This window comes from Brienomyrus brachyistius, chromosome 10 (genome assembly GCF_023856365.1).
Source record: "Brienomyrus brachyistius isolate T26 chromosome 10, BBRACH_0.4, whole genome shotgun sequence".
Taxonomy (NCBI): Eukaryota; Metazoa; Chordata; class Actinopteri; order Osteoglossiformes; family Mormyridae; genus Brienomyrus; species Brienomyrus brachyistius.
The window spans coordinates 19,154,827-19,171,362 of record NC_064542.1 but is presented as its reverse complement, the minus strand read 5'-3'; the positions used below and the strand labels follow the sequence as shown (position 1 = coordinate 19,171,362).

General features: G+C 50.4%; 1 protein-coding gene across 1 annotated transcript in view; it reads right to left on the bottom strand.

The window, feature by feature from the left end:
* Positions 1 to 8,322: 8,322 nt before the first annotated feature.
* efnb3b (ephrin-B3b) overlaps positions 8,323 to 16,536 on the bottom strand; it is a 41,177-nt gene continuing 32,963 nt past the window's right edge. The window contains exons 3-5 of the mRNA XM_049028904.1: positions 13,663 to 13,755; positions 12,593 to 12,664; positions 8,323 to 11,605 (exon numbers count right to left, since the gene is read on the bottom strand). Of these exons, the coding sequence (XP_048884861.1) occupies positions 11,193 to 11,605; positions 12,593 to 12,664; positions 13,663 to 13,755 (578 nt within the window). The 3' untranslated portion in view covers positions 8,323 to 11,192. The remainder of the gene's footprint in view (positions 11,606 to 12,592; positions 12,665 to 13,662; positions 13,756 to 16,536) is intronic.

Genomic DNA, 16,536 nt, shown 5'->3' with positions numbered 1-16,536 from the left:
CAGCACTGGATCAAGAGCTGCACAAAACCTGCTTAGAAGCCAGTCAGTGCCATAAAAACATTGCGTGGAATAGCTGCCTACTGACTATTTCCAAATACAAGATAAATCTATACATCTTATGTCTATGTTTTATGCTTATACGTCTTACATATTTCTATTCTATTCTACTTGGTGCTCTTTTGCCCTATGACCAATGAAGAATGATATTTATCTCTGTATATGACCCATGCATCACAGAGATGAGACGACAATAAAGTGAGTTTGACTTTGACTAAGCGAGGAGCAGCCAGTGGAGACCGAGACCAGGTCAATGGCTGCGGGTGTTAGTTGTGGGGTTCCCACAAAACATCAGTCTTGTGGCATTTCATGATGACCATGACTGGATGTTCCACCACTGAAGAACCATGTACACGATTTGGCCAAAAATCTGCAGACACCAGTTTATCCGGCATCTCAGACCAAAAGCAAGGGAACGAAGTTGGCCCGACCTCTGTTTCTGCAACAGTCTCTACTCTTCTGGGAAGGTTTTCCATTAGATGTTTGATGTCCATTAGATGAACATTGCTGGTGGGATTTGCTGCCGTTCAGGTTGTGTGTCAGTGTTGCCCAATCAGGTCACTTTCCGAGAGTTTGTGTAGCCTAATACTTCACAGCGGAACTTTCTCCTATTCACCAGCAATTCACAGGGCAAATCCATCAGTGCAGAATTGTGGCAAACTGGCTTGTCAGAAAGATGGCATCCTTTACTATAATGGTGCCAAGTCGAAATCCACCAGCCTCTTCTGTATGACCATCCATTCTGCCATTAATATTTGTTGCACGACTGTTTGCTTAATTATGCCCCTGCATCAGCAATGAGTTTGGCTTAATTAGACAATTCCTCTAATTATTAGCGCTGCCTTCATACCATTCACCAAATGTGAATTCCAGCGTATGGAATGTCCGCTTACTTTCTTGTGGTGGGTGGGGGATCTCTGGCTGGCATTGGCTTGCTCACCAAAGAGGTCGAGATGGAATGTAGGTCCTGAGGGACAGAATGGAGGTGGGTGCTGTTCTGATAATACCTTCAAGAATCAGGGGAACTGAGCTTCACGTGAGTGCCCATGGGGAGCTATGAAGAGAGACAGGCAGGGGGACTGTGAGGGCATCCCGGCTGACTGAATGGCAGACGCACTGCCGCATTCCAATCATGTGCTGCAGTTTCACTGCTCGTGCTGGCAGCTCTGTCACTGAAGAGTTACAGTAATCTAGCCGCGAGACAAAGCAACCTTAAGTTGACACATATTCTGATAAATAAGGGTTTGATCTGCCTGATGTTATCTGAAATAAATCTACAAGGCGGGGAGATCACTGCTATAAGGTCAGCAAAGGATAGCTAATCATCTATTATTACTACACACAAGCATTATTCGATAAAGCACAACAGTACTATACACTATACTACAGAAAAGTACTGTACGCAGCAGTACTGCAGTCTGTACTACATGCTTCATGGTACAACAGCGTTATACTACATAACACTGAAACCCTAAGCTACCACACTGATTTCACTATACAGTCGCTGATCCAAAGACCTGATTTACTATCTTTTTTAAAGGGTATTATAGTTTTTACAAAGTTGAGGGACAAAGTATTTATGCTGAAAAGAAAAATGTAATAATATAGCTGGCAGTGGGGCCACATTTGCAGAGGGCAGAGCTAAGTTTGGGGTAAGGGGCCCTGAATTTTCTTTTGGCTCTGGACCTTTACCCCCACCCCCCAAACAAACACACACCCGTACTGTCCCAGGCTCCACCCGGCAGGGGGCGCCTTGACAGACAGGCTGGCCATCCATGCCAGGGGGCCAAGATACACTGGAGCCTTGCCCGGCCTGGAGCAGTCGGCCACGGGCCCCTCGCAATTCCCACAGTGCACTGCAGGGGGCATTCCGGAAAGGCTGGCGCTGTAAAGGTGCCTGTGGTTATGAGAGGGAGCGGTCGGGGGATGAGGGATTAGGAAGCAAAGTGGGCTGGGGGGGGAGTCACGCTTGGAAGATGAAGAAAAATGTGAGAGCAGGACCAAACTGTGTATCTATGTAGTTTAATCTCTCTTTCTGTCTTGCTGCTCTCTGTCTCTCTGCTCTCTGTCTCCCTGCTCTCTGTCTCATTGCTCTCTGTCTCTCTCTCTCTGTCTCCCTGCTCTCTGTCTCTCTGCTCTCTGTCTCATTGCTCACTGTCTCTCTCTCTGTCTCCCTGCTCTCTGTCTCTCTCTCTCTCTCTGTCTCCCTGCTCTCTGTCTCTCTGCTCTCTGTCTCCCTGCTCTCTGTCTCATTGCTCTCTGTCTCTCTCTCTCTGTCTCCCTGCTCTCTGTCTCTCTGCTCTCTGTCTCATTGCTCACTGTCTCTCTCTCTGTCTCCCTGCTCTCTGTCTCTCTCTCTCTGTCTCTCTGCTCTCTGTCTCTCTCTCTCTCTCTGTCTCCCTGCTCTCTGTCTCCCTGCTCTCTGTCTCTCTGCTCTCTGTCTCCCTGCTCTCTGTCTCCCTGCTCTCTGTCTCTCTGCTCTCTGTCTCATTGCTCTCTGTCTCTCTCTCTCTGTCTCCCTGCTCTCTGCCTCTCTGCTCTCTGTTTCATTGCTCTCTGTCTCTCTGCTCTCTGTCTCCCTGCTCTCTGTCTCTCTGCTCTCTCTCTCTCTCTGCTCTCTGTCTCCCTACTCTCTGTCTCTCTGCTCTCTCTCTCTCTCTGTCTCCCTGCTCTCTGTCTCTCTGCTCTCTCTGTCTGTCTCCCTGCTCTCTGTCTCATTGCTCTCTGTCTCTCTCTCTGTCTCTCTCTCTGTCTCCCTGTCTCTCTCTCTGCTGGCTCTGTCCTGCCCAGTCCCCTGAGCCTAATGGCCGCTTTCTCCTCACCATTCTCCCGCTGTCTGGCCCAATTACGCTCATAGCAGCGCTGCTGATGAGAGAATAATGATAGCTGCTAGCTAAGTACCTTGTTAACAGAGAATTAACAAATAAACACAAGCAGCAACACTTTGCTTCAACCTCTCCACCCCTCCCTCCCCCCCCCGCTGCCACACTAATTTGCACGAGTTGAGGCCCCCCCCGTGCTGACGAAGCGATCCATATGTGGTATTAACCGCGGTTCCCATTTAAGGCCACGGTGACGAACGGTGCAGGTTACCTTCGGCAAAATGCCGGTAACAGTGTTTTCAGGCTTTATATAGATCGGCAGCCTGTGACACAGCGCACACCAACTTAATCTCTTCTAGAAACTTCTTATCCTTATGCATTAGCTGGTGTTGGGGGGGCCCTCACTGACTGCTATGTGTCTGTATTCTCACACTGATGTGGAGGAATCACACACCATTAGCACGTGCTCCGGTTTCGAAACAAGCCACTCGATGGCAGCTGGGACGCTACAGTTTAACGTGGTAACGGATTACCGATTAACAGCTAACCGGTTTTTGTTACTCAGCCCGACTTCTGTAAGCATGTAATTGAGGCGGAGAGAGACTCTGGCTCTCACCCAGAGTGACTAGGGCAGAGGGGATAGCCATTGTTGTGGATGCTGAGTTCCTACCTTCATAGGACAATGGGAGTGGGGGGAAAAAATCATTTAAATCAGACAGTCGGGAGGGGGGGGTGTTTGGCAGCATCCCATCAGCGATGTGTGCTGGCAGGACGCCCTCTCCTCAGCCCCTCTCCTCAGCAGATGGGCCCTGTGTGTGACAGTAGGGTCATTAGGTCACATCCACATGGAACGGGGGCAGATCCGCAGGGGGGCGGGTGCTGGGGAAATGAATGGCGACTCCCTGCCGTAACGCCGGTAACTGCCATGACGGTGTGCCTAATCTGTGTGACAGGGAGGCTCTGTGTGCGTTGGGGTGTGCGGGCGGGGGACAGGTGGGGTCTTGTCTCCATGGGAACGAAGATCCAGGAAACCAGCTGCTTGCAAGTTTCCAGTGTGCCCGTCGTAGCGATTGCAGGTACGCCTGTAGTCAAACCAGTTGGGGGGGGGGGGTGAGGTTTGAAGCCAATAACACCGTTTAGGCATGGGTTCGCGTCCGACTGCACAGATTGTCCATAAATGCACCCAGTTGGAATGACAGTGAGCCCGTGGGACTGTAATGGGCCCGCCATGGTCTCTACTGCTGAAAGGAGCAAGAGATGGAGAGATTAAGGATGAGTGGTGGTGTGAATGAAGGAATGGGGGGGGGGGGGTGTTGTCTTGCTTTGTATCCAAAGAGCAGGGCAGCTGTTGAGTATGTGGAGAGCATGTGTGTGTGTGTGTGACGTAGGGTGGGGGGCTGTGAAATGTATCAGAAAGAAAATGGCCTTCAACTATTGTATGTGTAAAGACAGGGGTGATCATTCAAAAGCCACCTGTTTCATTTTTATTAAAGCGACACACACACTGATGAGACAATTACTGCAAAGCACACAAATTCACCCAGCTCAGGGCCTATGTCAGCATGTGAGGTGTGTGTGCATGTGTGTGGGAGGATATCTGTGGGGATATTTGGTGATAAAAACATTTTTTAGGTCCCCATATTTTTTCATAAAAATATTTTGACCTTGTAGGGACATGATAAAAATTTGATAATCTAAAGTAGCCAAAAGTCTTGCATTTTGTTTGATTACTTATAATCAGGGCTTAAATATAAACAGGGCCGTTTGTCCAAATAGCACCTTGCTGGAGTGCAGCTGTGTGTCATTTTCATGCATTTTACATGATGGGTTTAAAAAAATTCTTTAAATTGGCAACATGCCTACAAATGAACATAATGCAGACTGTGACCATAATACATGTAACTAATAAACTTGGAGATGCTCTGTGCCTGACTGGGCTCCCCTTACTCCCCGATTTAACCTCTGTTTACAGTCCAAACTAAGGCAGGGCAAGACCTATGGTTAGAGTTACAATAATACCCTAATACAGGTATTATAGCAAGTTTATGAAATGTCCCCACAATGTGATAATAACCTGTTATCTTGACATTGTGTGGACCACGTTTTGGGTCCCACAGGCAGAAACTTGTTTTTATAAAAATCTGTGACTGCTATCAGAAAAATAAAAATGCCAAAAATCTTGCATTTTGTTTGGTTACTTATGGTTAAGGTCATTGCTGCGATTAGAGTTATGCCCATAGAAATGAATGGACGGTCCCCACAAAGATGTGCATATAAATGTGTGTGTGTGTGTGTGTGTGTGAGTGAGTATGTGCTAGCCTTACCTTTTGCCCACTATGTATTCCCCCACTGTGACTCACTACCCGAGAATGACAGCTCTGGCCTGATCTGCTCTCTGACACCCCCCCCCCCCCCCACACACACACAGACACACACACACATACACGCAGTATAACCAGGAGGCCAGGAAGCGAAGCTCCACCCTCTCCATGCCGTGACGATGCCCCCTGCTGTCTGCCAGCTCCAACCATGACTCAGTGCACGCCTGCTCTCTGACGCACCGGTACAGGGCCCAGTCCCCCCCCCACTGCCGCCCCTGTGCGTCGGTGGCTGAAGGTGTTTGACACAGTGCATCAGCTCCCACCCCCCAGCACATCAGCACGGCTCACTGCCTCTCTGGTACATTCCTGTGCCGCGGCCCCCTTTGTTTCCAGACGGCTTTTGTCGTTTGTCGACGGGGTGCACTCGCGCCCCGCCCTGCCCCGACCCCCACACACACATTCCACAAGCGCCGAGGTCAAAGGTGCCCGCTGCCACAATAAAGCAATGGGGGGGGCTGAGGGCTGCCGGGGGAAGGGTGCATATTCATCCCCTTCGAGAACTCGCCCCCTTCGCTTTAGGAGGGGGGAAGTGATGGGAGGTTGAGGCGGTCGCTGAGGGGCGCGCAGACTCTTTGAATCGCTTTCTGGCTGGAGGGGCTCCTGTCTGACATGTCATGTTCAGCTGCAGGAGCAAGCTGTGTGTGTGTGGTTGGGTTCATATTTACCACATTGTGGGGACCAAATGTTCCCACAATGTTATACAGACCGGAAAATTTAAAAACTTTTTACCATGTGGGGACATTTTTTAGGCCCCCATTTGGATAACCCCTATTTTATAGAAAACTGAAATAAAAAAAAAAACTAAAAAGTCTTGGTTTTTGTTTGGTTACTTATGGTTAAGGTTAGGGCTGGGTGGGGGTTAAGGGTGTCATAGCTGGGATTAGGGTTTTGCTCATAGAAATGAATGGAGAGTCCCCACAAACATATAAACGTGTGTGTATGTGTGTGTGTGTCTGTGTGAAAGTCACAGATCCGGAGACACTTGGGGACCAGGACAGACCTTTCGCTTGCAGTGTTGCTCGTTCTTAATTAAAAAGCGACTGCAAATGCAAATGCAGCCCACGATGCTGCTTATGAGGCGTGAGGCACTGGGGCCGTGTGACGATGACTCAGGAAGCGTACTGTCAGAAACGGTGGTGGGGGGGGGGGCGGGGGGAGTGATGGCAAGCTGTCCCCACCCCAGGATTAATTATGGCAGGAACGCAGATCTCGTGCGGTGACCTGCGGGATGGGGGGGGGGGGGGGGTGTCCCGATCCATCTCGATAAAATATGAAACTGGGTTCTGTAATAGAAGACGCCCGGAACTCACAGAGGAATATTAGAAAGTCAATCTGCTGCAATTAACATAGATTGCCTGGAGCGGAGAACGCAAACACAAACACTCTCCCCCAAAGTGAGCGCTCCCTCTCCTTCCTCCCACCCCCTCTCCCCCCCCCCCAACCCCTAACTCTGCCTTCTTCTGAGAGTAGCTGTCTCAGTCGGTGTAGCACAGAGCAGCCCGACACACATCCGGCTGCAGGACAAAGGAGGCCTGGCGCTCTAAGCGGATCCCCACTGAAGCGCTTTCCCGTGGATCCTGCTCTTTTTCCCCCTTAGGCTAACGACACACGCAGATTTGCGCGATTAAAACCTACAGGAGCCAAGCCGCTTCTTGGGAAATGAACACACACTTTCCATAAAACTCATTTTCCTGCCGCACGGCCGGATTTACTGCAAACATGCATGATGGAGTGCGTATGACAAGTTAATGGTGTTAATTAAAAATTTAAAAGGCCGGGAATGGGAATTTCAGACGGTCCCTAACAGGGCCATTATAACAGGAGTCGCCAGGTTCTGCTCTCTCGTAAACATGGCCCGTTCTCACCGACCCCTCACCATTACCACCTCTGCCTATCCTTACTCCCGTGCCTAGCTTTACAACGTCCAAATTTGGGGTCGGTGACCCCCTGTGAATGACCAGGTGCGGCGCCCCACCCCCGTTAGACTACAGACCAGAGAGAGGGGCCTTTTCACGCGATTTAACCTTCTCCTCTCCATAAAGGCTTTACAGCTTCCAAGAAATGAGTAACTACTCAGCTCAGCTTAGTGACGAAATCCTAAATGAAATATCCTGACATTTCCTGCTTTACTTTTGGCTCCCATTCGATGTTAACGCCTTCAGCCTGAGCCGAGGATGCTACGCTGCCGGTAATTAAAACATGTGATCTTTATAAGAAATCCATAGACGGAACAAGCCTCTCGGACACCAGGTGCCACAGGTGAGGCCTGAGGATCAGAAGAGCACAGTGGGGATTTGGCTGCATGGTGAGCTGACAGAGATTTGCTGTGTTCTGATATGTGGCTCTATGAGCAGATCAACGCGGCGAGGAGCTCAGGGGGGATGAGAAGCCATCGTGCTCAGCTCAGTGTGGAACAGGATGGCGCTGCTCAGCACGGTACAACGCGGTGAAACCGCCTATCCACTTACAAAATAAAGTACATACGATGAGTTTCCATAGTTAGCTGTCAGTTTTATTCCGTATTATTTTATTTGTGTGGTGGTTTAATTTGAACTGGCGGCTGGTAGTCAAACTGAAAATCTCAACACCAATGTCTTCTTGAAAACTATTTGATTCTGAATGTGATTTTGAGAGTGTCAGAGTGGTAAGAGGAAAAAAAAAAAAAACTGTTAATGAGAAGCACCAGGAGCCAGACGTGGTGTCCAGGGGGAATGAGAGAGATGGAGAGAGGAGAGAGAGGTGTCATACGGGCGAGCAGGCGGTGATGTCACCCTCCCGTTGCCTAGCAACAATAGACACTAACAATAGTAGACAGGAGATGCGAGATAGCCAGCAGATAAAGAGAAAAAAAGTGGAGAGCGGGTGCTGATTAAGGGTGTTTTTAGTGTCTAGGGCTATATTCTGTGGGGATCAGTCCACGTGAATCCTTGTTGAGAGAAATCGAGGAGATGTTTAATGGGGAAAAAAAACGGTTGATGAGTGCCATGTGTGTCCCTCAAGGGCCACCATAGATACAAAGAAAAAAGCACCCCCCAGCAGTCACACACACAATCCCCAGACAACACAATCCTCACACACATCCAAACCAAACCAAACCAAAACCACATGCACCGTGGAAAAAAAACCCAGAAAAATCAAATTCTGGTGCTTAAACTTTTTTTTTATGTCAACATATTTCCAAAGCAGGAATGTACTAGTTTATTCTCCTTTTCCAAAGGGGGGGGGGCAGAGGAGGCAGGGGTTACATGTACACAGGGGCCCCTTCACGGTAGTGTCCCGCAGTCTGCACACGGCCTGTGAGCCAAAGACTGTCCTCTGGCGCGGTGTCACTCATTACCACAGACGCACGAACAGAGAGGAGGGTGTAGGGAGGTTTCCCTGTTTTTCCGAGAACAGTCCATCTCACAAGTGTCCATGAGAAAAACAGTAAAGAAGATATACATAGGTGATTTATTATTTTTTTTGGCACAGTCGACCTCTAAGGACTCCATGGGAGACGTGCCCATCCGCGTCCCACACTGATGATGTCAGACGGCGGTCTGCACACGAGATGCCCGAGAACATCACACCTACGACAGACCCGACAACGATGGACTGACGAGCTAAAGGGGCTGCTATGGAGACAGGAGTGAGATGCATGGTGCAGAGGACAGGGCACATGGTCCGACAGGAAACCTGGAGCGACTGCACCAGCACACACCGAGACTGGGAGTGAAACTACACTGCAAATAACAGAAGACACCAGATTTTGATGGAAAACATATTCCCCTTAATACTAATCACAAACCAAATTACGGCTACCTGCTTTTAAATTAAACCAGAGAATAACATCAAGAAACATTCACATTTGCCAAGGTAACATCTTTAAACGCAACTTTGACTGAACACAAGTTCGTGAGCTGTCGTCAGGCCGCGGGTCAAAGTTCTGCAAAGAGGCGTGGTCGGCACGGGCGATGAGCATCCATGTCTCTCAGGATAGATCACCGGGGGGCGCTCTTCCTCTGCAAAGTCCTTGGCTGTGCTGACCCCCCCCCCCCCCAGCTGGCACAGAGAGCACGGTCGGCACAGGGATGACGGCCGTTTCCCTCTGTCCGCCGCCGTGTCTCAGGTCGTCCATATTACCCCAGGAAATCTGATGTTAGCCGCAGATCAGCGAGGCTGCCCAACGTGTGCTTGGTGATCGAGGCTCTGGAGGCACGTCTGAGGTTTTCCCTTCTGCATGTGCTGCATGTTTACGTCGCAGGTGATGCGTGTGCTTGTGTTCTCCCCTCACGCCTGCTGGGTACTGCATCGGTACCAGCGAGTCCATTTCTTACAACAACAAGCGTGTCCCACTCCTCTGGCCAGGGAACCGCCCTGCACATGCCCGCCGGAGCCATCAAACGCTGACTTGCGACCCCCTCCCCAGCATTGGAAGTGGGGGTGCACCTGTCTCTGCTTCCAGGTTTGGCGTCAGGAGGTAGGAACACGCCAATGGAAAAATAAAAAAAGCAAACGGCAGAAATCGAAAAACAGACAACGTGACATAACGAACCAAACACGGGATCAATGCAGACGGCGACGTGTCTCTCCATTTCTCACAGTTTTTTTCTTTCGTCATCCCATCCTTTTTGAAAGATGTCCCAGTCTCAGCCAGAGCAGGGACAGGGACGCCACATGCGTGCCGCGAGAGTCCCGGGAGATGGTCAGTCACCCCCCCCCCCCCGCTCTGGCTCCGCCCAACTGTCCCCGTCCGTTTCAAAGGCAGAATTTCCAATCATTCAGTGCGACTTCCTCATGGGACCATTTCCTGTTCCATGTTATTCATGTCTCCCACCCAACAGTCTTTGTCGTCTTTGGACCCCTGTATGCCCCCGAAAATAAACATATTTTTTTTCTTTTTTCTCTTTTTTTTTTGCAAAAACGTGTATTCTTTTAAAATTTTAATAGATTGGTCTACCTCAGCACCTCCACAAATAAGCTTTAATCTCAAAACTACAGCGTTGTACAAGGAGCTATAAAAATATACATGGGGAGGGACTGGTAGGCAAGGGGGGAGTGGTGACAGGGAGAAGAATCACCACGTGCGAGAAAAACAAAGATTAAATTAAATTACAGCACAATGGGGTGAAAAGATCTAGGGCAATCGCTGGCTAAAATTCAAAACTCTTTCATAAGAAATGAAGATATAAATGCGAACAGCAATTGTGTCTAAAACTGAAAGAACTGTGATAGAAAAAAAAAATCTAAGGTTATTTATGGTACATGTATGTATAATCTATACACATAATGGAAATAAACAAAATCTGATGATTTTCGATATTTTCTCATGTTTTGCGACGTTTTGGTTTTAAAAACTGCCTACGACACGCAAACACACAGGTAAACACGCAATGACACACATGATCACTGTTTTATTCACTGTCGGTGCTCCATCAGAGGCGCTGGCACAGATTGTGTGCGTGTGAGAGAGAGACAAACGCAAGACGCACAAGCTGATTGGCTATCCTAGACTAGCACAGCTCCAGCCGGTCACTGCGTTTTCATTGGTAGATGATAGAAGGTCTTCTTGTACATGACAACCAAAAGAACCAATGAGGAACTCCGAAGAAAAACCACACGCGCACACACACACACACACACACACACTTGTGGGTTAGCGGTGGCCTGCAGATCTCGTGCTCTGAAGCCGGCCTTGAAGGCGTCTCCCGTAAACAATTCCATCAGGCTGTTTGCTCCCCCTAGGTCTTGGTGACGTGGCTCTGAGAGGCAAGGCAGGGCCCCCCTCCCCCCCAAAGTAAAAGCTGGACCCCGGTGATTGGAGCCGCCCTGTGATTGGCTGAAAAAACGGCACTGGGAGGAGGACCCAAGGTAGCTTTAGCGGGCAGGTCGAAGGTACAGAGGGGTATGGGAGGGGGGAGAGGTGAGGGCGGTGGGGGAGGCATGAGGTGCCTCATACTTTGTAGTAGATGTTGGCAGGGCTCTGGGGGGGCATCTCCTGGACGATGTAGACAGGATGCCCGTAGTCCCCGCTGACCTTCTCGTAGTGTGGACAGTAGGCCGAATCGGAAGTCCGCAGCGGGATGATGATGTCACTGGGCTCGGAGCCGTTGTTGTTGCCCCCACCACCCCCGCCTCCCCGCTTGGGGCTGGTGAGCGAGGACAGCGAAAGCGGTGGGATGTGCGACTCTGAGGGCTTGGCGTGCCGCCGCCGATAGCACACGGCGCAGATCACCGCTGTCACTAGCAGGAGGAAGGCGGAGCCTCCGGCGGCCCCCGCGATCAGCGCCACGTTTGAGGAGGGCAGAGGGCCGTTCTCACCCCCCGCCCCGCCGCCTCGCGTGTACGTTGAGTTCCCGGAGCCGCCTGGAGCAGGACACAGACCCAGAGACACCTTGGTGACCTTTACTGAGACTGGCACAGGAAGCGCTGCTTCCCCCCTGAGAGCCTTAAAGCGGGGGGGGGGGGGGGGGGGGGTCACCGGGCAAACCATGCAAAGCAGCGGCTCATGAATTCTGAACAGAGAGTCTGTTCATGGAAACCCTTGGAAAGGACACTGAGGTTTTACCCTTGAAAAAAGCTTAACCTGAACTGAATCTTTACCCTAAATATGCAGATAAAGTGGTAAATTACGGGATGGCCTACTGTGAGTCAAAACATCTGAAAATAAAATAATGACTATGCAAACAAGTGAAAAAGAAGAAAAGATGCTTCAACCCCTGCACCGCCTTTCCCGGCTTGTCATCCTCCTCCTCTTCTCCATGTTGCAGGGCAAACAGTGACAATACCGCCCTCCCATTGCCATGAAGACGGGCCTCACATCTGCATTCCTGTCCTGCCTCGCTCTCCTCCCGCCTTCTGTTCATTGTTCCCCCACCCTCCCTTGCTCTTTCGTCCCTTTTTCCTCCTGCCCCTCACCTTGAGTGCCCCCCCCCCCGCTCACCCCATCCCTCTCTGCCCCCCTGCCTCTATCTCCTTTTATTATCACTTCCTTTCTTCTCTCTCCTCACACCCTCCTGCTCTTTTCTCTCCAAGGACCAACAACAACCAGGGCACCAGACTAATGACAATAATAACTCTCTGAAACGGCCCTCCTAAGTCTCCGATGGTCTGCTTCCCTTCCTCCCTGGGGGGCTATCACAAGGGGGCTACAACAAGGGTCTATATTCGTAGCCTGAAGCACAGCCTCAAGCAGGCTTCAGAAGGTACCAGAGGAGGGGAGGACAGGTGGAATTTATTAACAGAAACCAACAACGTAAAATCCCTGTAGCTTTTTCCCAATCTCTCTGCATTCATCACTCTCCCACATGGCTCAGCCCCCCACTTCACTGCCTTGCCCCCTTCCCTCAGTACCTGGGTTCCGGCTGTCAGTGCGGCCTGAGTTCTGGTCTGGTTTGACTGGCTTCGGGGGCAAACCATAGGGGCCTATAGGAAGACAAAGTGACATTACCCAAAAGCACATGCTCAGATACCAGCTGATGACAAAACAGCTGATCAGGCCGAGTGCCCATTATAACCACTCCCTGAGATTTAGAGGGTTACAACTGGGTGAACTGGTCTTTTCAGTATTTGTGGAATTCAATGAGTGATATTGAATAGGTCTGCTGAGTTCAAATACATCAGTTGTGCTCCCCTTTATATGTACTGTTTTCGTCTGATGGTTTCAAGGTTGTCTGTATGCACTTTGTTCAATCCCTGGTTTTGGGTTTGTCTGTATGCACCATTTTTGTCTGCTGCTTTTGGGGTTGTCTGTAAGCACTGTTTTCATCTGCTGGTTTCAGGTTTGTCTGTATGTACGGTTTTCGTCTGCCATCAGCCCTGTCACAGATCGGGCCGCAAACACAGGAAAGGACTGAGGCAGCATGTCACGTCTCACACACATGTGGTGAAAGCCGCTACAGCATGCTAAGTCACCTCACTGCAAACCAGTGTTTTCCAGGACGTACAGTGTGACATCCAGACCGCACATAGACTTCCTCAGTCCAACAATGATGCTGTTTCCAGAGTAAAATAGAAAAAAAAAAGGCAGGGAATCCCACGGAGAGCTGGAGAGAGTCCGGTCTGCTCTAGGACGGAGGCCTGGAATTTGCACGTCTTCACTGCATGTGGATGGAACAGGTGTCCTGGTAATTACTGTGTGTGTGTGTGTGTATGTGGGTGGGAGGGTGGTTGTGTGCACGCAATGTATGGAGCAGGTGTCTAGATAATTTCAGTATCGCCACAGTGGCTGTTTGATGCGTACCTAAAGAGCCACCAACTCCCCTGGACCAGAAATTCCTTAATTGGACAAGAGATGTGCTGAACCGGTCATTACCCGTCTAATTGGGCAAGACTGCACAGTCCCGAGTGCCGACAGGGCTGGAATGCACTGTGCATTGTGCTGAGTGGGGGCTGTGGTGACGGTGACGACAAGGAGGACTTACTCTGTCCCACTTTGAGGACCACCTTCATTCCTTGTGTGGCACAAACACCCCCCCGCATGCTCTCCAGGCCCTGGCGTGTTCCATCAGAGGTTGCTACGAAGACAAGAGAGAAGTAACAGAGGTGTTAGTCTGAATCCAACCTTGCTTTGGTCACTGGATGTGCTTGTTGTTGACATCAATAACTTTAACCTTTAAATCATGCTAGAACTTCATCAGCATAATCACTAGGCTGTTTTGTATTCTACTTCAGAATTTTTTTTTTTAACTACAAAATTCTGGGAAGTCATAGCAGGGCTTCCTGCCGCTTTCGTGGTGTTCAGTGCCGTTCTGTAGCATAACAGGGCTTCCTGCTGCTTTCGTGATGTTCAGTGCCGTTCTGTAGCATAGCAGGGCTTCCTGCCGCTTTCGTGATGTTCAGTGCTGTTCTGTACTGTTCTGTAGTAGTTTGACTCTTAATGGTTTTTCTCCCCTCAAAATGGGACAGGGAATTTATGCACAAATAGAAGCTAAAGCTTCTTCATTGTGCTCTGCAAAAGTACACATTTGGTATATTAGCACAATGGTGTAATGCAGGGGTGCGCAATCTTGTTTGCAAAGGGCCAGTGTGTGTGCAGGCTTTTGGGACAGCCTTTAGCTGTTCAAATCCAGGTGCAAGTACTCTTCAGCCAATCAGTCCTCTAATTAGTAACCTAATTAGGGAGTTGCAGCGAAAACCTGCACACACAGCGGCCCTTTCTGGATAAGACTGCCTACTCCTGGTGTAATGACACAGGATTTCGCCTAGTAATGCTGTTTAGTCCATGGTTACAGTAACACAGCGCAAGCTCAGTGAAAACCGGGATCCTAGTTTTCATGAGTAAGATCTGAGGTGAACCTACACCAGCGGCATAGAGCATGAGTGTCACTCTGTGTAATCTGCCCTATATGACTAAACACACAGAGAGGAACCAAGGCTGTGCTTTAATAGGTGGTAGCTTTGCACTGCCGGCGGGTCACAGTGCGGCTGGCGAGCGAGCAGATCCGCAGAAATGCACACACGCCGTCCCCACACCATCAGCTGGTCATTGCTCCACATTCGCCGTCCCAATTCCCTCTTTCATTTTATCTCCCTTCATTCTCTCTCTATTCCCGATCTCAAGGGTCAGGCTTTTTCGGCAAGTAAAAAAAAAAAAAAAAAAAAATCCCCTCATTTTGTGCCGGGGGCTATAATGTAACGTCTCGGGCGAAAGGACGGAGGTGTGAAAAAAGGCGGCTGTGCTTATCACACCTCTCTTCCACTCTCACCCTCTCAAATGAGGCGGAGGAAGCGAGAGAAGAAAAAGAAAAGGAATAGAAGGGGAGTTATAGAGAGGGAACGTAAAACGAAGTGAAATGCGAGGCACACAGAGCTGGAGGGGCTGGGGGGGGGGGGGGGGGGGGGGGAGTGCCATATTTTCTGGCATTAGCGCAGGTTCTGCGGGACTCGGCGGAAGTGTCCAGGAGGATGAGGAGGGGAAGATCCTGATTGGCTGTGACAGGTTACTTCTGACATGACTGAGATGGCAGACAATGAGAGGTGATGTGCGCTGAGGACAGACGGGAGTGGAGGAAGAGGAAGGAAAGAGGAAGGGCAGAGATGAGGGAAGGGGTACAGAGAGGACACCGAGTGAGGAGGGGGGGCACTAACAGAAAAAGAAAGTGGGGGAAGCAGAGAGGGAGTGAGATAATCAAGAAAAAGGGGATGAGATGGAATGGAGATGACATTTGCGTGCCGCAGGTCATGGCGGAGCTTCACAAAGCGAACGGAGCGAGGGAGGAAGGACAAGAGAGGGGAGCGAGAAAGACGGGGGAGTAAGACTGAGGGCGAAGACAGAGAGGGAGACAGAGACACGGCGGGGGGCTCGGATGGCAGAGGGAACCGAGAACCAGGGGGGTTGGATAATTGAGACAATGATCAGCGGTGATGGCGAGATGCAGAGCGGCCGAGGACAAAGTTGCAGGGGAGGCGGCCGGCAGCGAGACACGCGGCTGCATGTGCGGGGAGGGCTAATTAATGACATAAAGCCAGAGTCAGCGTCGATCACACGGCATCGGGGCCGGGGGGGCACTGTGGGGCCGCGCCAAAGCCGAACAGCACACCACCTGACCCACGGTGGCCCAGCCGACCTTACAGACCTGAACCCAAGCCAGTTAGATGCCAAGGACGGCTAACCCTGACCTAAATTGAGTTAAATATTTCTAATTAGACAGCGAGAGGATTAAACAAAAAAGAGGAAAATGAGGCCCAGTGCAGAGAGTGGATTATGGAGAAAAGGGAGACTCTGGGGGCCAAGGGCGTAATGCCACACTGACCCAGCACTCACGTGTGTCCCGGTAATGCATCAGCACCACACGTGGCTGTTTTAGGCTCCGGGCCACAAATTCACCGAGGTAAAGAGTAGAATGATGCGGGGGGGGGGTGATGTTGTGTGTTCAGTGCCCCCCCCCCCCGACAGCCTATGGCAGCCATCACCATTGAACATCCCAGACAAGTTATATTTTGGCTTGTTAAAAATAATAATGATAAATGAGAACAGAGCATTTTGCATGGCATGATATGGGGGGGGGGGGGTTAGAGATGTCACATCCAGTCCTGTTTGTGGTCCCCGCAACACCCTCCCTATCACCGGAATGGCCTGCATGTTGACCCAGATCTCCTTTAGCCAAAGGGTTATGTGGCAGGGCTAGGGGGGGGCTATAGCAAATGATTTTCTGAGTGACCTCCTGGTTCCAAACCAAGTGAGGTCCCCCAGGGCTGCCCACAGTTGCCACTTCAGCTCCAGCAGCAGAAGCAGACCCAGGAAGCCTGGTGTCATCCTTTCATCTCGTTTGTTTACACCAGTAACAGAGCATCAT